Below are 25,273 nucleotides of genomic sequence, written 5' to 3' on the forward strand. Positions count from 1 at the left end.
GAAACTTGACACAAATGTTTACCACACAGAGATGACGTGCAGAGCGCATGTTTTGGATGTCTCGCTTCAAGGTCAAGGTCACACTTAGGGAACAAAAGTCATATCAGTTTGTTTTGTGTCCGCTCTGTAACTCTTGAACCCCTTGAAGGATTTCAAAGAAACTTGACACAAATGTTCACCACACCAAGACGACGTGCAGAGCGCATGTTCCGGATGACTCGCTTCAAGATCAAGGTCACACTTGGGGATCAAAGGTCATATCAGTTTGTTTCGTGTCCGCTCTGTAACTCTTGAACTCCTTGAAGGATTTCAAAGAAACTTGACACAAATGTTCACCACACCAAGACGACGTGCAGAGCGCATGTTCCGGATGACTCGCTCCAAGGTCAAGGTCACACTTAGGGGTCAAAAGTCATATCAGTTTGTTTCGTGTCCGCTCTGTAACTTTTGATCCCCTTGAAGGATTTCAAAGAAACTTGACACAAATGTTCACCACACCAAGACGATGTGCAGAGAGCATGTACTTAAGCGTAGTTCAACGTAGTTCACCGCAGACCCGTCCTGGTGCTGGGCAAGTTGCCAGGCGCAGTAAAACATAGTTCAACGTAATTCACCGCAAACCCATCCATGTGCTGGGCAAGTTGCCAGGCGCAGTAAAACGTAGATCACTTACAAAAGACATCCTGTATATTTTTGTTCCCCGTTTCTCACCATTTTTCCCATACTAAGACGTAATGCTCCGTACTTATCCGTGTCCCACCCCCCCCACAGACCAATTCCATTCGCACCGTACCTCAACGCACGGACATATCCGTATGTGTGACTGTAGCTTTATATACAAATGAATTCTGTCATAAAGTGGCATGCCTCCAGATCATTCTACAACAAAAAAAAATAAAAATTTTATGCCCCCAAAAATTTTTATGCCCCCAAAGGGAGGCATGTTAGCTTTCAACTGTTCGTCCATTAGTTCGTCACAACGTTTTCTTTACAAGTTTGTTAACTTTTTGCATGAAGGCACTTTACTCGCGAACCACTGCACTCGGGACCTTCAAACTTCACGTGCTGATAGTACTTATTGAGTACACGACCCCTATTGACTTTGGGGCCACCAGGTCAAAGGTCAAGGCGCTGCAGGGACATTTGTCACCATTAGTGATAGCTCTTGTTTTTAGATATCTTGAAATAAATGCTATATTTCTTAAGAGGCTTTAAAACTTAATTACTGACAATTTTTATGTTACGGAAACACATGAGAATTTGCTGTTTTTACTACTTTTTACGATGAAAATCGAAAAGCGTTTGTCACGCTTTTACTCCAGGTAAACTGTCTTGATTATAAATATCTATATTTTGAAGTCATTATTCACTACTTCAGCTATAGCGCTATTGGTTACGACGATGGGAAAATGTCTTTATTGCCGCGGCGGTCTGGGGTTCGATTCCTGACGCGGTCATCTTTTTTTCTTGATTTGGAATTTTTAAAATATTTTAGAAACAAAAATTCATATTCTAATGTTCATAATATGACCAAAACTTCAATTTGAAAGAAAGATTATTTTTTAGCCAAATCTGGAGGCATGCTGCTTTAAAAAATACGGGTACATTTCGGTTAAATATGGAAATTTCCCACAAACTCGCTGAATTTCAGTCTCGCGTAAGACCATTTTTGCGCGAACATGTTTTATTTTCCTTTTGAAAATCCATTATTTATGTTATACATTTGTATGTGGTTAAATTCAGTCATATTTTTTTAGCCCTGCAAAAATACCATTAATTAAAGACAAAATATATCATGTGAAATATAATGCATGGATCCTTTGACTTTTCTTTTGCATTTTGTTGTTTGGATTATACCTTCGTGAATTTAGAAGAGTTCTATTAATTTCATTGTTACAGACAAAAAAAAACATGAAAAATATGATTTTACACTGCTCATTAACATTCCACAAATTCACAACATGTAACCGGTGAATTCCGATAAAAAACGGGGATGGTATTGACTGGTTCACAGGTCGGCGATTTGACGTGGTACATACTACACCGCTGTTGTTTACATAGGATTTCAGCTAATGTGTTTCGGCTTGAAACTAACATATTTTTTACCAATTTAATGATAAAAACTAGCAAGATTGTTAGGTATTCATCTGTGTTTATTATGTATTACAAGTAGAGTGCAGACAAGTGTCTGAATTTGGTGTTAAAATGCAAATTTCATAAAACTCAATTTCCACTCGTTTTTATACGCCCATTTGAAAAATGGGATGTATTATGGGAATGCCCCTGGTGGGGGGGTGGGCGGGCGGATGGGCAGTCGGGCGGTGTCCACAGACTTTGTCCGGAGCATATCTTCTTCATGCATGGAGGGATTTTGATGAAACTTGGCACAGTTGTTCACCATCATGAGACAAGAGTGTCATGCGCAAGAACCAGGTCCCTAGGTCTAAGGTCAAAGGTCAAATTCAAGAATGACTTTGTCCGGAGCATATCTTTTTCATGCATGGAGGGATTTTGATGAAACTTGGCACAGTTGTTCACCATCATGAGACGGAGTGTCATGCGCAAGAACCAGGTCCCTAGATCTAAGGTCAAGGTCACACTTAGAGATCAAAGGTCAAATTCAAGAATGACTTTGTCCGGAGCATATGTTCTTCATGCATGGAGGGATTTTGATTTAACTTGGCACAATTGTTCACAATCATGAGACGGAGTGTCGTGCGCAAGAACCAGGTCCCTAGGTCTAAGGTCAAGGTCACACTTAAAGGTCAAAGGATACAAGAATGAAAACTTTGTCTGGAGCATTTCTTCTTCTTGCATGGAGGAATTTTGATATAAGTTGGCACAAATGTTCACCACCACGAGATGGAGTGTCTTGCCCAAGAACCAGGTCCCTAGGTCTAAGGTCAAGGTCACACTTAGAGGCCAAAGGACAGATACAAGAATGACTTTATCCGAAGCATTTCTTCTTCATGCATGGAGGGATTTTGATGTAACTTGGCACAATTGTACATCATCATGAGACGAAGTATCATGCGCAGGTCCCTTCTTTAGAATTACTTCCCTTTGTTGTTACTATAAATAGCTTGTATTGTAACTTTTTCATTACTAGTCGTAGGGAAAAATCGAGACCACTTTTCTGTGGTACAACATGCATGTTACATCCAGTTCTGAAGTGTATTTTGACCTATCTCTATACCTTGTAAGGATTTTTGTGTGGACTTACAATTTTTTGGGGGGGATTACAATTACAATAATTACTACCACAAAATCAAAATTCCATTTGCAAATTCAGGTGCTAGTGTAAAGAAATTTGCTGTGACAGGCGTATATTGTGACATTCTGGCACTCTTGTTTTGCATCTTTTGGTCCGACGTTACAGTTTGACCGTCACAATATAAAACAAACTGTATGCATCAGATTAATTCGACTAGGGTTCAAGCCCCAGAAGGGACCTTGGTATTGTCTCTCCCAGGGTTTACTTTAATGGTGTCAGAAGTGTTTGACGGACTCAAGCAGTGGGCATAGAATGTCATTCTGGAGAGCTTGCAAGTATTTTATCGGAAAAACATTCTGGAGAGCTGGTAAGCTCTGAAAAGTAAAGGGGAAAAAGTGTAGTGATAGTAGGTTTATAGGCCACTTCCAACAGCCCTGCTGTTGGGTTAACCCTTTAGCAACATGGTTAGAGACTATCACTAGGCGGCCCTGTCAGAGAAACAGTTGTTAAAGAAATAGTATGTTACAAATATTAAGAGAATAAAAGCTAGAACGACAGTTAGTCAAACTATTGATCGCCCTCAAAATCGTCCGTCCGTCCACAATTCCTTGTGAACATGATAGAGACCGCATTTTGCAACCATTTTTTAATCAAACTTGCACACAACTTGTATTGGCATAATATCTCGGTTCCTTTTGAAAACTGGCCAGATCCCATCATGGGTTCCAGAGTTATGGCCCCTTAAAGGGCCAGAATTTGCTATTTTTGGCTTGTGAACACGATAGAGACCACATTTTGCAATCAACTTTAATCAAACTTGCACACACCTTGTATTGGCATAATATCTCGGTTCCTTTTGAAAACTGGTCAGATCCCATCATAGGTTATAGAGTTATGGCCCCTTAAAGGGGCAAAATTTGATATTTTTGGCTTGTGAACACAATAGAGACCTTATTTTGCAATCAACTTATTCAAACTTGCACACAGTTTGTATTGGCATAATATCTTAGTTCCTTTCGAAAACTGGCAGATCCCATAGGTTCCAGAGTTATGGCCCCTTCAAGGGCCAAAATTTGATATTTTTGGCTTGTGAACAGGATAGAGACCACATTTTGCAACCAACCTTAATCAAACTTTCACACAACTTGTATTGGCATAATATCTCAGTTCTTTTCCGAAAACTGGCCAGATTCCATCACAGGTTCCAGAGTTATGGCCCTTTTAAGGGCCAAAATTTGCTTTTTTGGCTTTTGCAGCCATATAGAGACTTCATTAATGGTTTGATTTGATATAAACTTGCAAAATATCTTCAACAACAATAAATCTTGGATTCCATGATGAATCTGTCAGATCCAATCATAGGTTCCGGAGTTACGGCCCCTGATTGACCATTTAAAGAAATTTGTTAATTTTTACCTTGTGAAGATGATAGAAGTGACATTTTATATTTGATTTTAACCACACTTACACACAACTTAAGTCACAATAAGATCTCGGTTTCTTTCGAAAACCGGCTAGATTCCATCATGGGTTTTAGAGTTACTGCCCCTGAATTAAAGGAAAACTAGGTCACCAGGTCAAATCAAAGAATAAGCTTGTTTTCACCCTATGGGGCACATTTATGATTCTACCTTCATTAGACTTGGTCAGAATGTTTGTTATTATGAAGTCTTGGATGATTTTAAATCTGGGTCACATGGAGTCAAAAACTAGGTCACTAGGTCAGATCAAAGGAAAAGCATGTATACACTCTAGAGGCCACTTTTTTGCTCCAATCTTTCCGAAACTTTGTCCAATTGTTTGTTTTCATGAAAATTTGGACAAGTATGAATCTGGGTCATGTGGGGTAAAAAACTATGTCACTAGGTCAAATCAAAGAAAATGCTTGTTTATACTCAAGGGGCCACATTTTTTGGTCCAATCTTAATGAAAATTGGTCAGAATATTTGTCTCCATGAAATCACTAGGTAAAACATGGTTACACTGTTATGGTGTGTTACTCAGGTGAGTGACCTAGGGCCATCTTGGCCCTCTTGTATATTGTGACAGGTCAAACTGTAACATTGGACCAAAAGATGCAAAAAAATGGGTGGACATTGATAAAGTAAGTTTTTAAATCTAAATTAATTGATATCTCGTTGGCAGTAAACAGTTGTAGTTTGCATTTTCACACCAAATTCAGACATATTTCTGCACTCTACTTGTAAAATATAATAAACACAGACGAATACCTGATAATCTTGCTGGTTTTTATCAGTAAATCGGTAAAACAGTGTTAGTTTCAAACCAAACACATTTATTAGCTGAAATCCTATGTTAGCAAAAACAGCGGTGTAGTATGTACCGTGTCAAATCGCCGACCGGTGAACCAGTCAATACCCCAGTTTTTTCCGCAATTCACCGGTTACATGTTGTGAATTTGTGTAACGTTAGCGAGCAGTGTAAAATAAAAATCAGGGACGGCTCTGGATATTATTTAGCTGTCACAAACACTCGCCATTTGGCAAAAGTTGGAGCCAAAGAGGAGCCACTGAAGCCAACATTGGTGCCAAAGGAAGATGGCAGATGAAAGTTCATTTTACCTGCAAACAAAAACAAATACTAAAATTCAAGTTCATTTATTTCAGTTCTATTTTCAAACTTCAAAACAAATAGAACAAAAAAGCACAGTTTAAAGAACATTTTAGTAAAATGAGTGTTTTATTTAGTAAAATGAGTGTTTTACAAGTTCTTTTGACTATTTCTAAATATAGTACAAACTGTGCTGTGAAAAAAAGTCGCCTTTAAATTTTTATCCGAAATTTAAGCGTCCGAAACTCATGAATTTATCAGGGGCACAATTAAACGCCGTAGAAGTTTTCATACATTGTTTCGATTCTCTTGCTTTAACCCTTAGCCTGCTAAATTTCTAAAATGGACTGGTCCATCATTCAGTTTGGGAAATACAATTTATTATTTGAAGGAAGTTCACTGAAAATTTACTGACTGAATAGCAAACAGTGCAGACCATGATCCGCCTGCACTGGTCGCAAAGGCAGAATAGCTTGCCGCCAGCAGGCTAAAGGTTAATAATGCCCGATTTTTGCATCAACCTGTTCAGATTTATACATTTAATTGATTTATTTATTGATCTTTTCAAAAACAATACCAAACTTTGCGATCTTTTTACAGTATTTTTTATGGCAGTTCAGACGTCCGCGAAATCAGTTTTCATCCACAGCGCCCGGGCAATTCAGTTATAGAAATTGGTCATATTTGAAATAAATTTTGATGTAATTTATAACAAGAGGGTCATGATGACCCTGAATCGCTCTCCTGAGTAATATGAGCCACATTATTATCCCCCGACGAAAGTCGGAGGGATATAGTTTTGGCGTTGTCTGTCCGTCCGTCCTTCCGTCCGTCCGTCTTTCCGTCCGTCCGTCCATCCATCCATCCTTCCGTCCTTCTGGAGCCATATCTAGGAAATGGTTGGGAATATTTATTTAAAACTTCATATACCTGTTCACCACTATGAGTTCTTGCGGCCCGTCAAGTTTCAGTCAGATTGCCCAAGTAACACCAGAGTTATGGCCCTTAGAAGTTTCTAGTGTTAACTATATATAGGGTACTATAAATATGGCAATTTCTGCATCATAACTTTTGATATATTTGACCTTGAACTATGAAACTTTAACAGAATTTAGAGCACTATAATGTGGTGGTGTACACACAATTTCGTATGGAATTCTTTTGTAACTGCAGAGTTATTGCCCTTTAATTGTCTAAAAATCCACATATTTGTACATAACAAACTTGCCATTTGGCAGAATTTCATTAAATTTCTTTCATTATTTTCTGTGAACATTTATTATAAACATGTGAAGTTGTGCACCCACACCTGGTCGCCCACTTGCCTTGGTCACCCGGGGTGACCCCGCCCCATGGGTCACTTGATTTTACATAGGAAAATCTTTAAAAATCTTCTTCTCAAAAACCAGAAGCCCTAGAGCTTAGATATTTGGCTTGTAGCATTGCCTAGTGGACCTCTACCAAAGTTATTCAAATCATGACCCCGGGGTCAAAATTGACCCAGCCCCATGGGTCACTTGATTTTACATAGGAAAATCTTTAAAAATTTTCTAGAAATAAACCAGAAGGCCTAGAGCTTAGATATTTCACATGTAACATTACCTAGTAGACCTCTACAAAAATTTGTTCAAATCATGACCCCAGGGTCAAAATTGACCCTGCCCCAGGGGTCACTTGATTTTACATAGGAAAATCTTCAAAAAATTTCTCAAAATAAACCAGAAGGCCTAGAGCTTAGATATTTCACATGTAGCATTGCCTAGTGGACCTCTACAAAATTTGTTCAAATCATGACCCCCGGGGTCAAAATTGACCCCGCTTCAGGGGTCACATGATTTTACATAGGAAAATCTTCAAAAAATTTCTAAAACTAAACCAGAAGGCCTAGATCTTAGGTATTTGACATGTAGCATTGCCTAATAGACTTCTACAAAATTTGTTCAAATCATGACCCCCAGGGTCAAAATGACCCCGCCCCATGGGGTTACTTCATTGTACATAGAAAAATCTTCAAAATTTTCTAAAAATAAACCAGAAGGCCTAGAGCTAAGATATTTCACATGTAGCATTGCCTAGTGGACCTCTACAAAATTTGTTCAAATCATGACCCCTGGGGTCAAAATTGACCCAGCCCCAGGGGTCACTTGATTTTACTTAGGAAAATCATTAAAAATTGTCTTAAAATAAACCAGAAGGCCTAGAGTATAGATATTTCACATGTAGCATTGCCTAGTGGACCTCTACAAAAAATTTTCAAATCATGACCCCTGGGTCAAAATTGACCCCACTCCAGGGGTCACTTGATTTTACATAGAAAAATCTTCAAAATTTTTTTAAAAATAAACTAGAAGGCCTAGATCTTAGATATTTGACATGTAGCATTGCCTAGTAGACTTCTACAAAATCTGTTCAAATCATGACGCCCGGGGTCAAATTGACACCGCCCCATGGGGTTACTTGATTGTACATAGAAAAATCTTCAAAATTTTCTAAAAATAAACCAGAAGGCCTAGATCTTAGATATTTGAAATGTAACATTTCCTAGTAGACTTCTACAAACTTTGTTCAAATCATGAACCCCGGGGTAACTTGATTGTACATTGGAAAATCTTCAAAATTTTCTAAAAATAAACCAGAAGGCCTAGAGCTTAGATATTTGACATGTAGCATTGCCTAGTGGACCTCTACAAAATTGGTTCAAATCTTGACCCAGCCCCAGGGGTTACTTGATTGTACATAGGGAAATCTTCATAAATTTGCTAAAAATAAACCAGAAGGCCTAGATCTTAGATATTTGATATGTAACATTTCCAAGTAGACTTCTACAAACTTTGTTCAAACCATGACCCCCGGGGTAAAATTGGCCCCACCCCAGGGGTTACTTGATTGTACATCGGAAAATCTTCCAAAAAATTTCTAAAAATCATCAGTTTGACATTAGAAACATATAGCTCATATTACTCTGGTGAGCGATCCAGGGTCATCATGACCCTCTTGTTTTTCATTTTTAATTTTCCATCAATATTTATAATCAACATGTAAAATTTTGTTTCCTCTCCAGTTCCCCCGCACCCCCACACCCCCTAAAAAAATAAAAATATATACATATATATATTTCCATTTCTTTTTTTTTTTTTTTTTTTTTTAAATGTTCAAACCTTCAACATATTAAGTTGTGACTGCACAAGCCTTGCCCTCAGTCATGTTCAAGATATCTTACCAGTGTTCTCATAAGGACATCTGTTTTTGTACCCCCCGACAACAAAGTTGTAAGGGGGGGTATACTGGTTTCAGGTTGTCTGTCTGTCTGTCTGTCTGTCTGTCTGTCTGTCTGTCCGTCCGTCTGTCTGTCTGTCTGTCTGTCTGTCCGTCTGTCCGTAGACGCAATCTTGTGCGCACCATCTCTCCTTATCCCCTTGACACAATTTAATGAAACTTCACACAAGTGATCAGTACCAGCAGTAGTTGTGCATGGGGCATGTTAGGTTCTTTTAGAAAAAAAATTTGCAGAGTTATGGGACTTTGTTTTTTTTTGTTACTATACTATATACATAGACACAATCTTGTGCGCACCATCTCTCCTCATCCCCTTGACACAATTTAATGAAACTTCACACAAGTGATCAGTACCAACAGTAGTTGTGCATGGGGCATGTTAGGTTCTTTTAGAAAAAAAATTTGCAGAGTTATGGGACTTTGTTTTTTTGTTACTATACTATATACATAGACACAATCTTGTGCGCACCATCTCTCCTCATCCCCTTGACACAATTTAATGAAACTTCACACAAGTGATCAGTACCAACAGTAGTTGTGCATGGGGCATGTTAGGTTCTTTTAGAAAAAAATTTGCAGAGTTATGGGACTTTGTTTTTTTTGTTACTATACTATATACATAGACACAATCTTGTGCGTACCATCTCTCCTCATCCCCTTGACACAATTTAATGAAACTTCACACAAGTGATCAGTAACAACAGTAGTTGTGCATGGGGCATGTTAGGTTCTTTCAGAAAAAAAATTTGCAGAGTTATGGGACTTTGTTTTTTTGTTACTATACTATATACATAGACACAATCTTGTGCGCACCATCTCTCCTCATCCCCTTGACACAATTTAATGAAACTTCACACAAGTGATCAGTACCAACAGTAGTTGTGCATGGGGCATGTTAGGTTCTTTTAGAAAAAAATTTGCAGAGTTATGGGACTTTGTTTTTTTGTTACTATACTATATACATAGACACAATCTTGTGCGCACCATCTCTCCTCATCCCTTGACACAATTTAATGAAACTTCACACAAGTGATCAGTAACAACAGTAGTTGTGCATGGGGCATGTTAGGTTCTTTCAGAAAAAAAATTTGCAGAGTTATGGGACTTTGTTTTTTGTTACTATACTATATACATAGACACAATCTTGTGCGCACCATCTCTCCTCATCCCCTTGACACAATTTAATGAAACTTCACACAAGTAACAACAGTAGTTGTGCATGGGGCATGTTAGGTTCTTTAAGCGACAAATATTGCAGAGTTATGGGACTTTGTTTCTTGCTAACATACTATGTACATACAGTCTGCATATGCAATCTTGTGCGTGCCTAATCTACCAAACCCTTGCACACAATTTAATGAAACTTCACACAAGTGATCAGTACAAACCCTAGTTGTGCATGGTGCATGTTACATTCTTTTAGATAAATATTCTGCATTGTTATGGGACTTTGTTTTTTGTTACTATACTGTATACATACAGTCTATATACATACAGTCTACATAATTATGCAATCTTGTGTGCGTCAATTGCAATGTACTGTCAGTGCATGCGGGGGGTACATTCATCACCTTTAGTGATAGCTCTAGTTTTATGTACAAATGTACATGTTAAACAACAACACCTGGTGCCAAACCGCTCAAAGACAATATTTCGTTCCAGTTAAACTTCAAGCTCATATTTCAATTAACTGCATTTAATTTTAAAAGCTAAGCTTATTACAGTAAGCATATCCCATTCAAAAAAAATTCTTTAGTCAGGATCAAAGTATCATACATTTATTATGTACTCTTTAATTAAACATTTGTTTTCTGTTAAATTGATTTTGACTAATTGCTTCTTATTAACATCCTTAACTTTTTGCCGGATATATTTTTTTGCCATTCCTCACCACAAACCCTTTCGGCGGGGGATACCAATTCATCGAATTTGCTTGTTATTATTATTATACCAGATTTATATAGCGCCCTTTTCATGATCAATTTCATGTTCAAAGGCGCTTTACATAGTTCAAATGCAGCCACACAGGGCGCATAATTCATCCTCTACTAGTACAGACACAGAGCGATCTGACCAGAGGGACAGAGTGAGACAAAGCCGCCACGACAGAGAGATCAGAAATCAGATACAGGCTTGTCCGGCTAACTTAGCCTAGCTCGTTGCGAATAGACGGCCTGGTTCTTAAACGTGCCCAGTATATAGCACTGATACACGCAAGGATTGCCTGGGTTCCTGACCTCTAGTTGGGTGGGAAACACTGAAAAGCGTTTCTGAAAATTCCAGAGTAGCTGCCGGAGATCGAACCCCTGACCTCAGGATTGGAAGGCCAGTGTGCAAACCACTGAGCTATCCGTCCACATGTTTAAAATGGCAAACTGATGCTAAAATATTAAACAGTAGGTCAAGATTCCTCATATTTAACAATTTGTCTGTCACATGTTTCAACAAAATGTTGACTTCATTTTAGTTTTCCATAGAAAGTGTCGGCTGCACAGAAAGGTGCGCATAAAAAACTATAGGAATTCCCTTTAACCACACTAAAAAAAAGAAAAAAGAAAAATGTTGTTTAACGTTTCCTTGATCTGGGTCTGTATAGGTTGGCTGATTTTCAAAATGTGTACCCCTCCAATCTGAAAATGCTTCCTATGTGCCTGCCAGGGCGGGGCCTCTTTTCACCCCAGGGGCATAATTTGAACAATCTTGTTAGAGATCCACTAGGCAATGCTACATACCAAATATCAAAGGCCTAGGCCTTGAACTTTCAAACAAGAAGATTTTTTTTTTCCTATATGTCTATGTTAAATTTGGGATCCCCAGGACAGGGCCTCCTTTCACCCCAGATGCATAATTTGAACAATCTTGGTAGAGGACCACAAGGCAATGCAACATACCAAATATTTAAATCCTAGGCCTTGCACTTTCAGGCAAGAAGGTTTTTAAAGTTTTTTCCTATGTAAGTCTATGTAAAATTTTAGACCCCCTGGGGCAGGGCCACTTTTCACCTCAGGGTTATAATATGAACAATTTTGGTGGAGGACCACAGGGCAATGCTACATACCAAATATCAAAGGCCTAGGTCTTGTGGTTTTAGACAGAAGATTTTTAAAGTTTTTTTTAGCTCACAAGAGCACAAAGTGCTCAAGGTGAGCTATTGTGACAGGTCATTGTCCGGTGTGCGTCGTCTGTTGTGCATCGTCCGTCAAAATTTGCCTTGTGAACACTCTAGAGGGCCACATTTGTGATCCAATCTTTATGAAATTTGGTCAGAATGTTAGTCTTGATGATCTCTAGGTCAAGTTCGAAACTGGGTCATGTGGGGTCAAAAACTAGGTCAGTAGGTCAGATCAAAGGAAAAGCTTGTGAACACTCTATAGACCACATTGGTGACCCAATCTTTATGAAACTTGGTCAGAATGTTAGTTTTGATGATCTCTAGATCTAGTTCGAAACTGGGTCATATGGAATCAAAAACTAGGTCAGTAGGTCAGATCAAAGGAAAAGCTTGTTAACACTCTAGAGACCACATTTGTGACCCAATCTTTATGAAACTTGGTCAGAATGTTAGTCTTGATGATCTCTAGGTCAAGTTCGAAACTGGGTCATGTGGGATCAAAAACTAGGCCAGTAGGTCAGATCAAAGGAAAAGCTTGTGAACACTGTAGAGACCACATTTGTGACCCAATTTTTATGAAACATGGTCAGAATGTTAGCCTTGATGATCTCTAGATCAAGTTCGAAACTGGGTCATGTGGGGTCAAAAACTAGAACAGTAGGTAAGATCAAAGGAAAAGCTTGTGAACACTGTAGAGACCACATTTATGACCCAATCTTTATGAAACTTGGTCAGAATGTTTGTCTTGATGATCTCTAGGTTAAGTTCAAAACTGGGTTATGTGGGGTCAAAAACTAGGTCACCTGGTCAAATCAAAGGAAAAGCTTGTGAACACTTTGGAGGCCACAGTTGTATCTTTATGAAACTGGGTCAGAATGTTTGTCTTAATCATTTCTAGGTCAAGTTTGAATCTGGGTCATGTGGGGTCAAAAACTAGGTCACTAGGCCAGATCAAAGGAAAATGTTTTCAACACTCTAGAGACCACAATTTAAGTTTGAAACTCATGAGAATTAGTCAGAATGTTTGTTTTGATAATCTGTAGGTCAAGTTCAAAATCTGGGTCATGTGGGATCAAAAACTAGTTTACCCGGCCAAATCAAAGGAAAAGCTTGTGAACACTCTAAAAGGCCACAGTTGTTACAAAATCTTTATAAAATTTAATCAGAATGTTTGTCTTGATGATCTTTAGGTCAAGTTCAACTCTTTGTCATGTGGGGTCAAAAACTAGGTCAGTAGGCCAGATCAACTCTGGTGAGCGATATATAGGGCCATCATGGCCCTCTTGTTCCTGTATAAGTCTATGTAAAACTTGTGACCCCCGGGGTGGGGCCTCTTCTCACCCCAGGGACACAATTTGAACAATCTTCATAGAGGACCTAGATGATGTCACATTCCAAATATCAAGGCTCTACGCCTTGAAGTTTTGGACAAGAAGATTTTTTAAGTTTTTCTTTTCGGTTGCCATGGCAACCAGAGTTCTCCATGGAATTCAATTCTTTGAACAATTTTGAAAGGGGGCCACCCAAGGATCATTCCTGTGAAGTTTGGTATAATTCTGCCCTGTGGTTTTTAAGAACACAAAAATTTACAGGAATGTTGGTCAGCATGTGTAGTTGTGCACCTCTGGGGTTTTGCGTCCGGATTCATTCAGTCATGTAGGAGTTATGGCCCCAGACTTAGTAAAAAATTGGTCATTTTAATGTTGTGTCGCACGTAGCTCCAAAAGTATTTGACCTAGAGTCACCAAAGTTTACAGGAATGTTGGTCAGCATGTGCAGTTGTGCACCTGGGGTTTCGCATCCGGATTCATTCAGTCGTGTAGGAGTTATGGCCCCTGACTTAATTAAAAATTGGTCATTTTAATGTTGTGTCGTGCGTAGCTCCAAAAGTATTTGACCTAGAGTCACCAAAGTTTACAGGAATGTTGGTCAGCATGTGCACATGGGGTTTCGCATCCGGATTCATTAAGTATTGAAGGAGTTATGGCCCCTGACATAGGAAAAAAATGTAATTTTGATGTTTTGTCGCACGTATTGTTTTCCCAAAGTTGATCTGTGTCCTTTGTCATGTAGTGGGGGCATCTATGTCCCATGGACACATTTCTAGTTTTGATAATATCCTTAGATACGAAATGTTGTTTTAAATTGCATGATTTACACCCTTTATTAGATATCTCACCAAGATATTTCATATCTACAATCCCTTTTTTTGGAACAAGTCCGTAATCACTGAATGTTAGGATTTATTATTTGTTTTAAAAAAATCTGACTTTTTCTTTAACTGTCTTTCTTAGCAAATCTCCCATTATGTCTCTCAATACTTTCATGTTGATCCAAAAGTATTTGACCTTGAGTCACCAGAGTTTACAGGAATGTTGGTCAGCATGTGCAGTTGTGCACCTGGGGTTTCGCGTCCGGATTCACTCAGTCGTGTAGAAGTTATGGCCCCTGACTTAGTTAAAAATTGATCATTTTAATGTTGTGTCATGCATAGCTCCAAAAGTATTTGACCTAGAGTCACCAAAGTTTACAGGAATGTTGGTCAGCATGTGCAGTTGTGCACCTGGGGTTTCGCGTCTGGATTCATTCAGTCATGTAGGAGTTATGGCCCCTGACTTAGTTAAAAATTGATCATTTTAATGTTGTGTCGCGTAGAGGTGCGTGGTATTACCGGTAACCGTGGTACCATCTTCCCGTGGTACGATACCGCGGTACCATCGGGGAATACCGGTATTTTATCAACATTATCCCTACTTCTGTTTATTTTTGATTTACATTGTCTATGCAACCTTCCGTAACAGCAGTTGACACCATGCATGATTTTCCGAATTATATCTCTGGAATTCCCATGCTTCTATTATTAGTTTCCAAAAATAACCACCCAATGGTGCAATTGAACATGTATGATCGGCCGCGTGATCCCCAATCAAAACCTTCGAAAACCTCCAGATTATTCTGTATAGATGGATGACGTCATTGGCGCACTTGTTTTTACTTTGAGTCTGGTAAATTCGGCGAGTCCCGACTTCTTGTTTAAATGATGATAGTTTAAAATATCCCAGTATGTATTTGCACGTATTAAAAAAGAAATAAATAGTATGGAAAATGTTGAGTTGAAATTTATTCTTTTTTGTTTGAAAACGATCTGATGAAGCCTTCATAAACGTTACTGTTTATCAAACGGGTGCACGATTCGAACTTCAAACAAGAGCTCGTTGAACTCGAAATGCCCCCCTTGATGCATTCAGTAATTGCACAAGGAACAGAAATTATATGCTCACTGTAAACAAAAGTTCTACCATTCTGGTTTAATCTGACCTTGACCTTTAACCTATTAAATTAACAAGAGATTACAGAGTGATCTTGTCGCCATCCACTGAGCCATTTTTTAATGTTCCAAATTTCAAGACTTGTTCAAGGTCAAAATCAAGATCAAATTTTATTTCGGTACAAAACAATGTGTATGTTGTCCAAATTTGAAAGCTGTGGCTTGAGAAATGTGAAAGTAGGTCACTAGGTCAATCTCAAGATCAAAGTTCATTTCGGTACACAAAACTATGCATGTGGTTCAAATTTGAAGGCTGTAGCTTGAGAAATGTGAAAGTAGGTCACTAGGTCAAAATCAAGGTCAAATTTTATTTCGGAACACAAAACTATGCAAGTGGTCCAGATTTGAAGCCTGTACCTTCAGAAATGTGAAAGTAGGTCACTAGGTCAATCTCAAGATCAAAGTTCATTTCAGTACACAAAACTATGCATGTGGTTAAAATTTGAAGGCTGTAGCTTGAGAAATGTGAAAGTAGGTCACTAGGTCAAAATCAAGGTCAAATTTTATTTTGGAACACAAAACTATGCAAGTGGTCCAAATTTGAAGCCTGTACCTTCAAAAATGTGAAAGTAGGTCACTAGGTCAATAACAAGGTCAAAGTTTTTTTTGGTACACAAACCTATGCATGTGGTCCAAATTTGAAGGCTGTAGCTACAGAAATGTGAAAGTAGGTCACTGGGTCAAGATCAAGGTCAACTCATGTCAAGGTTCATCTTGCCACTCAAAACTATACAAGTGGTCCAAATTTGAATGATGTAAGTTATGGACATGAAGATTCTAAGTTTTTCCCTATATAAGTCTATATGAACCATATGACCCCTGGGGCGGGGCCATATTTGACCCTAGAGGGATAATTTGAACAAACTTGGTAGAGAACCACTAAATGATGCTACATAACAAAATATCAAAGCCATAGTCTTTGTGGTTTGGACAAGAAAATTTTCAAAGTTTTTCCCTATATAAGTCTATGTAAACCATGTGACCCCCAGGTTGGGGCCATATTTGACCCCAGGGAAATAATCTGAACAATCTTGGTAGAGGACCACTAGATTATGCTACATACCAAATATCAAAGCCCTTAGGCCCTATGGTTTAGGACAAGAAGATCAGAAACCGCTTAACTGTTCCTGGCCAAGGTGACCTTGACCTTTGACCTAATGATCTCAAAATCAATAGGGGTCATCTGCTGGTCATGGCCAACCTAACTATCAATTTTCCTACATTAGGCCCAGGCGTTCTTGTGTTATTGCCTGGAAACTATTTTACTGTTCCTGGTCACTGTGACCTTGACCTTTGACATACTGACCGCAAAACCAATATGGGTCATCTGCTGGTCATGACCAACCTCCCTATTAACTTCCGTGACCCTAGGCCTAAGCGTTCTTGAGTTATCATCCTGAAACCGTCTTACTGTTCAGGGTCACTGTGACCTTGACCTTTAACATACTGACCTCAAAATCAATAGGGGTCATCTGCTGGCCACTACCAACCTCCCTATCAACTTTCATGATCCTAGGCCCAAGTGTTCTTTAGTTATCATCCAGAAACCGTTTTACTATTCAGTGTCTCTGTGACCTTGACCTTTGACATACAGACCACAAAATCAATAAGGGTCATCTGCTGGTTATGACCAACCTCCCTTTCAACTTTCATGATCCTAGGCCCAAGCATTCTTGAGTTATCATCCGGAAACGGATTGGTCTACATTCCGACTGACCGACCTACCGACCGACATCTGCAAAACAATATACCCCTCCTTCTTCGAAGGGGGGCATAACAAGCCCGACCTATATACATGTGACCCAGTGCTTCCCTAGAGACAATATGGCGTCTTTCGATGACTTCACACTGATAAAAATTACTAAGGGTCATAAATCTAACTAGTCATTAGTCAAGTTAATATTCCAGTGTATTTTTTTTCTTTAATTTTAGTCAAGTAACTAGTCTTCGTTGTTGCTCATAATAAATTAAGTATTTCTGAGAGTTTTTCAATATTTTTATGACCACTACCTTAGCTGTAAGTCTTACGATAAATATGGTGATATACCTTGGTATATACTGCGGTAATTAGGAAAAAACCGTGGTACACCGCGGTATTTTTTTCAAGGCGGTACCTATCCCTAGTGTCGCGTGTAGCTCCAAAAGTATTTGACCTAGAGTCACCAAAGTTTAAAGGAATGTTGGTCAGCATTTGCAGTTGTGCACCTGGGGTTTCACATCTGGATTCATTCAGTATTGTAGGAGTTATGGCCCCTGACCTAGGAAAAAATTTATGTCCTTTGTCATGTAGTGGGGGCATCTGTGTCCCATGGACACATTTCTAGTTTGTAAACTAGATTTTAAGGCAAAATTTGCAGCAAAACTTGATGTAAGTTTTTTCGTTCTGACGTCACAATATCGTCTCTGATGTCTTTAAAGCGTCAGTCTTATTTCGCTGAAGTTTGTACCATTGAGTAGCATTTTCTAAATTCAAACTGACAATTATATTTCATTTTTCATTTATATGATATTCAGAGTGCAGGAAAGGAAAAATGCTGAGAGCATTCGGAACTGGGCGTAGGACGAAAAGTGACCTCAGGGGTCATGTTTCTGACAAGATAGCAAAAAACTCGAACAATATGGCGACAAAGTAAAATCAGAACTTGGTCGCATATATCCTGAATTTTGTACAGTATAAAATCAGGACGAAATTAGGCCAAAGAAATTTGGGAGCATTTCACCTTAATGTCCATGTGAAACTGTCCTTTTTGCGGTTTGCGCGAAGTTTCATGCAAGTAAATTCAAATCACAGTATTGCTTTGCACCTGCCGGTAGCGTCAGTCAGTCGGTCCGTTTAGTGAACAGTTTCTGCCCAATAACCTGAGAACGATATGACCCAGAACATTCAAACTTGGTAGCATGATTGGGCTTAGGAAGTAGATGATCCCCTATTGTTTAGGAGCTGAAAGGTCGAAGTCGCAGGGGCCCGAACCTTGAAAATGGTTTTCGCTCAATAACTTGACCCCTATTGTTTTTGGGGTCAAGAAGTCAAAGGTCAAAATCACATGAGCCTGAATCTTTATAATGGTTTCTGCTCAATAACTTGAGAACCACTTGATCCAGAACATCCAAACTTGGGTATGGTTGGGCTTATGAAGTACATGATCCCTATTGCTTTTGGGATCAATATGTCAAAAGTCAAGGTCACAAGGACCTGAACTGCATGGTAACTTGAGAACCACTTGACCCACAACCTTCAAAACTTCCGAGTTGATACCAATTGTTGTTTTTGGGGCCAGTAAGTCAAAGGTCAAGGTCACAGGGGCCTGAACCTTGAAAACTGTTTCCGCGCAATAACTTTAGAACCACTTGACCCAGTATCTTGGAACTCGATAGCATGATTGGGCTTATGAAGTGGATGACCCTAATATTTTGGAGTTTTGTAGGTCCAGGTCATAGTCATCACAGGACTGAAAATGGGAAAGACATCATTGTGGGGCATACATGTTTTACAAATAGCTCTTGTTAATAACTGAAATGCTATATTTTTAGCTCACCTGTCACATAGTGACAAGGTGAGCTTTTGTGATCACCCTTCGTCCGTCGTCAGTCCGTCCGTCCGTCCGTCCGTGCGTCCGTCCATCAACAATTTCTTGTCTGCACGATAGTGGTTTCATTTATGATTTTATTTTAACCAAACTTGCACACAACTTGTATCACCATACGATCACGGTTCCTTTCTTGAACTGGCCAGATCCCATTATGGGTTCCAGAGTTATGGCCCCTGAAAGGGCCAAAATTAGCTATTTTGACCTTGTCTGCACAATAGCAGCTTTATTTATGATTTGAATTTTACCAAACTGGCACACAACTTGTATCACCATAAGATTTTGGTTCCTTTCTTGAACTGGCCAGATTCCCTTATGGATTCCAGAGTTATGGCCCCTGAAAGGGCCAGGATTAGCTATTTTGACCTTGTCTGCACCATAGCAGCTTCATTTATGATTTTATTTTAACCAGACTTGCACACAACTTGTATCACCATAAGATCTCAGTTCCTTTCTTGAACTGGCCAGATCCCTTTATGGGTTCCAGAGTGATGGCCCCTGAAAGGGTCAGAATTAGCTATTTTGACCTTGTCTGCACAATAGCAGCTTCATTTATGATTTGAATTTAACCAAACTTGCACACAACTTGTATCACCACAAGATCTTGCTTCCTTTCTTCAACTGGCCAGATTCCATCTTGGGTTCCAGAGTTATGGCCCCTTAAAGGTCCAAAATTGGCTATTTTGGCTTTTGCAGCCATATAGAGACTTCATTTAAGGTTTTATTTGATACAAACTTCCAAAATATCTTCAACAACAATAAATCTTGGATTCCATGACAAATCAGATCCAATAATATGTTCCAGAGTTATTTTATATCTGATTACCTCCCCTGATTGTAATCAAAATGGATTTATATCAGTAAGTACTTACAGGACTTACTTGAAATTTCATTATTGTTATTAGTTGGACTGAGACAATGACAATACTTATTTGAAATTTCATTATTGTTATTAGTTGGACTGAAACAATCAGGGTAGATAACTATGGGCTGATTTTATGTCAAATTACCTCCCTTTATTTCAAATTAAAATTGTTATATCTCCATAACTAATGAAGATACTGATCTGAAATTTCATTTATGTCAACAGATTTATTTGGCAGATCCTTCTTTTTTCCACTTACACTATTATTTTTTTAATTACTTCCCTTTTACGTTACTATAAATAGCTTATTTTAGTAACTTATTTATTATTGGTCGTAGGGAAAAACCGAGACCACTTTTCTGTGGTACAACATGGATGGTACCTCCAATTTTTAGGTGTATTTTGACATATCTATACCTTGTGAGAATTTTTTTCTTTTTGGTTAAATTTCTTTTCTTTGTTGTTCCCGTCCTTTGGACTTAGGTATTTTTTCTGAGGACCTTCTTGTCCTCAAGTGCAATGATAACAGGTGAGCGATATAGGGCCATCAATTGGCCCTCTTGTCGATAATTGTGTTGAAATTTGTGACGCTTTAAACCTTTTTATTGTTCTGCTTTTTAGGGTTGGATAAAATCATTTAGAAAACAGAAGAAGTTTACGTTCTTTCATTTGAATGATGGTACTTGCGTCAAAAGTCTACAAGTTGTTGCAGATTCTCAGCTGTGTGACAGGTACATATTTCGTTTTTTTTAAGGAAATCAGTAGAAAATGAGACAACAAGTATAGAATAAGAAGTTTCATATTGTTCTAGAATGCCTGACCCATTATATATTAAATTATAGCGTCCTGTGGTTGTCCATAAGATAGGCAAAAAAATATGAGACTTGGTTGCTTGATGGCAACAGGTGATGTATAAGTTGTACTGATAGTTTTATGAATTGTATCCAGTGTGGTCATACCATGTGATGAAACTGGCACAGAACACCCATATCGACCTCGATTCAGGTATGGTTTTTCATACGTCCGTCCACACTTTCATTGAAACAACATCTCCTCCTAAACCACAAGGCCAATTTTGATGAAACTTCACTGGGATGTTCCTTGGATGATCCTCTTTAAAAATTGTTCAAAGAATTGAATTCCACTTAGAACTCTGGTTGCCATGGCAACAGAAAGGAAATTTTTTAAAAATCTTGTCCAAACCCTAATGCTTAGAGCTTCGATATTTGGCATGTGACATCATCTAATGGTCCTCTATGAAGATTGTTCAAATTATGGCCCTGGGTTGAAAAGAGGCCCCGACCCGGGTGTCATAAGTTTTACATAGACTTATATAGGAAAAAACTTTAAAAATCTTCTTGCCTGAAACCACAAGACCTAGGCTTCTGATATTTGGTGCGTAGCATTGCCTTGTGGTCCTGTACCAAGATTGTTAAAATTATTACCCTGTGGTGAAAAGAGGCCCCACCCCAGGGGTCCCAAGTATTACATAGACTTATATAGGAAAAAACTTTAAAAATCTTCTTGTCTGAAACTGCGAGACTTTAAGGCTTTTGATATTTGGTGTGTTGCATTGCCTAGTGATCCTCTACCAAGATTGTTCAAAATATGCCCCTGAGATGAAAAGAGGCCCCACCCAGGGGTTTTCAAGTTTTACATAGACTTATATAGGAAAAAACTCTAAAAATCTTCTTGCTTGAAACCACAAGACCAAGGCCTTTGATATTTGTTACGTAGCATTGACTACCAAGATTGTTTAAATTATGCCCTGTGGGTGAAAAGAGGCCCCGCCCCAAGGGTTACTAGTTTTACATAGACATATATAGAAAAAACTTTAAAAATCTTATAGTCTGAAGTTCAAGGCCTAGGCATTTGATATTTAGTATGTAGCATTCCTTAGTGGTTTGCTTACAAGATTGTTCAAATGATGTCCCTGGGGTGAAAAGAGGTCCTGCTCCGGGGGTCACCTGTTATATGAGATACTTCAAAAATTATCTGACCATATTTCCTAGACTGTTTAATTATGATTACCCGATGACCCCAAATAATTAGGGGTGACTTGACTTTGACCTTGACCTAGTGACCTATTTTTTTGTTTTTTAAGATACAGCCTTGAAATTTGGATGACATATACAGTTTTGCACACCAATCTTAAAACTGACTTTCAGTGACCATGAATGTGACCTACTGACCTACTTTCTTAATGTTTTAGCATCAGTTTGACATTTGAAACATGTAGCTTATAAATATTACTCAGGTGAGCAATCCAGAGTTATCATGACCCTCTTGTTTTTTTTTGGCTCATGGTGAGCTTTTGTTACTAAATAATAACAGCGGCGCGTTTCCGGATGATAACTCAAGAACACTTGGTCTTAGGATCATGAAAGTTGATAGGGAGGTTGGTCAGCAGATGACCCCTATTGATTTTGAGATCAGTAGGTTAAAGGTGAAGGTCACAGTGACCCTGAACAGTTAAATGGTTTCCGGATGATAACTCAAGAATGCTTTGGCCTAGGATCATAAAAGTTGATAGGAAGGTTGGTCATGGCCAGCAGATGACCCCTGTTGATTTAGAGGTCAATAGGTCGAAGATCAAGGTCACATTGACCTAAAACTGTTCAACAGTTTCTGGCTGATAACACAAGAGCGCTTGGGTTTAGAATCATGAAAGTTGATAGGGAGGTTAATCATGACCAGCAGATGACCCCAACTTTTTCCGGACGACAACTTGAGAATGCTTTGGCCTAGGATCACAAAACTTGATAGGGAGGTTGATCATGATCAGCAGATGACCCCTATTAATTTTGAGGTCAGTACGTCAAAGATCAAGGTCACATTGACCCAGAACAGTTAATTTGTTTACAGATGATAATTTGAGAACGCTTAGGCCTAGGTTCACCAAACTTTTAAATAGGGAGGTTGATCATGACCTGCAGGGTACGTAAGTCAAAGGTCAAGGTCACATTGACCCAGAACAGTAGAATTTTTGTGTACAGTGACCAAATAACTTCTGTTCCTTGTGCAATTACTGAATGCATCAAGGGGGGCATTTCATGTTCTACGAGCTCTTGTTTGACCTACTAGATCAAAGGTCAAGGTCAAGGTACTAGAATGACCTTATACTAATGCAGATGTAACCTGTGACCATTCCTCATCTTCAGACATCACCTTACCTCAGTTTGACCTTGACCTTGACCTAATTTTGGACTTAGGTTGCTTTTTATGGGCCATCTCTTGGTTAACCAAATGGGACCGTTTCGTCTAGCATCAATACCCCTTACTAGAATGACTCGATACTAATGCAGATTTAACCTGTGACCATTCCTCATCTTCAGACATCACTTGACCTCAGTTTGACCTTGACCTCATTTTGGACTTAGGTTGCTTTATATCGGCCATATCTTGGTTAACCAAATGGGACCGTTTCGTCTAGCATTAATACCCCTTACTAGAATGACTTGATACTAATGCAGATGTAACCTGTGACCATTCCTCATCTTCAGACATCACCTGACCTCAGTCTGACCTTAACTTGACCTTGTTTTGGACTTAGGTTGCTTTGTATCGACAAGGATGCCATCGGGGGCATCAAGCGTTTATTGAACGCAGCTTCTTGTCTTGTTCCTGGTCTCCAAGACGACAAGATTTGTATAGGTCCTTCTGACAGCCCTTGACCTTGGATATATTGCCCAATATAACAGCTCCTACCATTGTCAAATGTACTGGGTGAACTTGACCATTGTGAGGTAGAGTTAATAGATCTCTGTGTCTTGGCAGCCTGGCAGGAAAAGAAATGATGTTTGATAACACAAGTGGATACCAGGATTGACCCTTCCAAAGTGGAAAGACTAACAATGCCTTGTCAACTTTATCTATAATAATTTATGCAAACTTTATTAAGTAATATTTTTTAAAGAAAAAAAATGTATACATAGTCCGGGGCAGAACTGTTTGATACAGCGGTCACATATTTCATCGGAAATTGGTGTTAAAGATACTGCCAATTGGTTATTTTAGCACAGCTGATACTGCGCAAATACAGGTATGCACTAATAAGTCGAAACTACTCAATCTAAGGCATTTGTGCTAAAATTTAGCTGATATAAGTACACTTATCTGTACTTGTCCTGGCAAAAACGCTTCATACTGCAATGCCACTAAATCTGCATTTGTCATACTGTTTAAATATTAAACCAGAGCTCTGTGTGGAATTCAATTTGTTAAGCAATTCTGAAAGGGGACTATTCAAGGAACATTCCTGTGAAGTTTGATCAGAATTGGCAAAGTGGTTTAGGAGATGTCACTTGAAGCAAAATTATGTATTAACCGTGGTTATAGAAGGCAAGGTCAAAAGGGTTATTCATCTCAAATTACTACAATGGTGATGAGGATAATTCAGTGTGCATGTGTAGGCCTGGATCAGAGGGAGCGATAACAGGCTAGAAATTGCAAGGATGTGCAGTTATGCCTGGCTAGAAATTGCAAGGATGATGCATTTATGCCTGGCTCCAAATTGTCAGAGAGGGGAGGAGTGTAGTAGTTTAAAAAAATATATTCGTTATCGATATAGTTTCATCTAAAAGTATTGAGGAGGTTCTGAAATATTTACATCCATGGTGGAGGCATTGGGTACATTCCTTGTCTTCCCCTCTGCTTTGTTGATGCCGACCTGTTGTTTTCTAGAGGCTGGTCCGAGGACAATTTCCAGAACTGATTGATGTTTGTGCATTGTGTCCAATTTTTAGCTCGACTATTCGAAGAATAGTCTAGCTATTCTACTCACCCTGGTGTCGGCGTCGGCGTCACACCTTGGTTAAGTTTGTTTCGCTAGAAGCGCCGCCCTTCTGCCCGAATCGCCACCCTTCTGCTTTTCTTCAGCGCCCTTTCAGCACAACCCCTTTGAATTACCCGCCAATCATATGTCGAAATAGGAGACGTCCCAAAAAACTGTAAAACTTATTTCTGCGGGCTCCAAATTCTGCGATTTTTCAAAAATGAGGGGGTATTAAATTTCTGCGTACCTTATTTCTGCGGTGTCTTCCTTCTCACGTTGATGGAATTTATTTCTGCGGTTCTGTATTCAACTTTGTTTCATTAATTTCAGATAGAAAGAGACGTATTTTGTTGTTATTTTGACAGTTATGTCGTCTTCCAGTTTTAAAGTAAAATGTGACGGATACTGATGTAACATCGTCATCATCACATAATGTTATGGGGAAACATGAAACACTAAGCAAAAATGACAAAAGCACGATGTTAACAGCGGGACAACATAAAGTTTTATTCAGCATAAATACATGTACATGCATGCAGCTGCTTG

At 38.9% G+C, this 25,273-nt stretch overlaps 1 protein-coding gene across 4 annotated transcripts in view; it reads left to right on the forward strand.

Annotated features, from left to right (window-relative positions):
- Positions 1-25,273, forward strand: part of LOC123557401 (probable asparagine--tRNA ligase, mitochondrial) — a 335,510-nt gene that overhangs the window by 16,089 nt on the left and 294,148 nt on the right. For all 4 annotated transcript variants that reach the window (XM_053543755.1, XM_053543756.1, XM_053543757.1 and 1 more), the window contains exon 2: positions 20,575-20,684. In XM_053543755.1, the coding sequence (XP_053399730.1) occupies positions 20,575-20,684 (110 nt within the window). The remainder of the gene's footprint in view (positions 1-20,574; positions 20,685-25,273) is intronic.

The sequence above is a fragment of the Mercenaria mercenaria genome, chromosome 5 (genome assembly GCF_021730395.1).
Source record: "Mercenaria mercenaria strain notata chromosome 5, MADL_Memer_1, whole genome shotgun sequence".
Taxonomy (NCBI): Eukaryota; Metazoa; Mollusca; class Bivalvia; order Venerida; family Veneridae; genus Mercenaria; species Mercenaria mercenaria.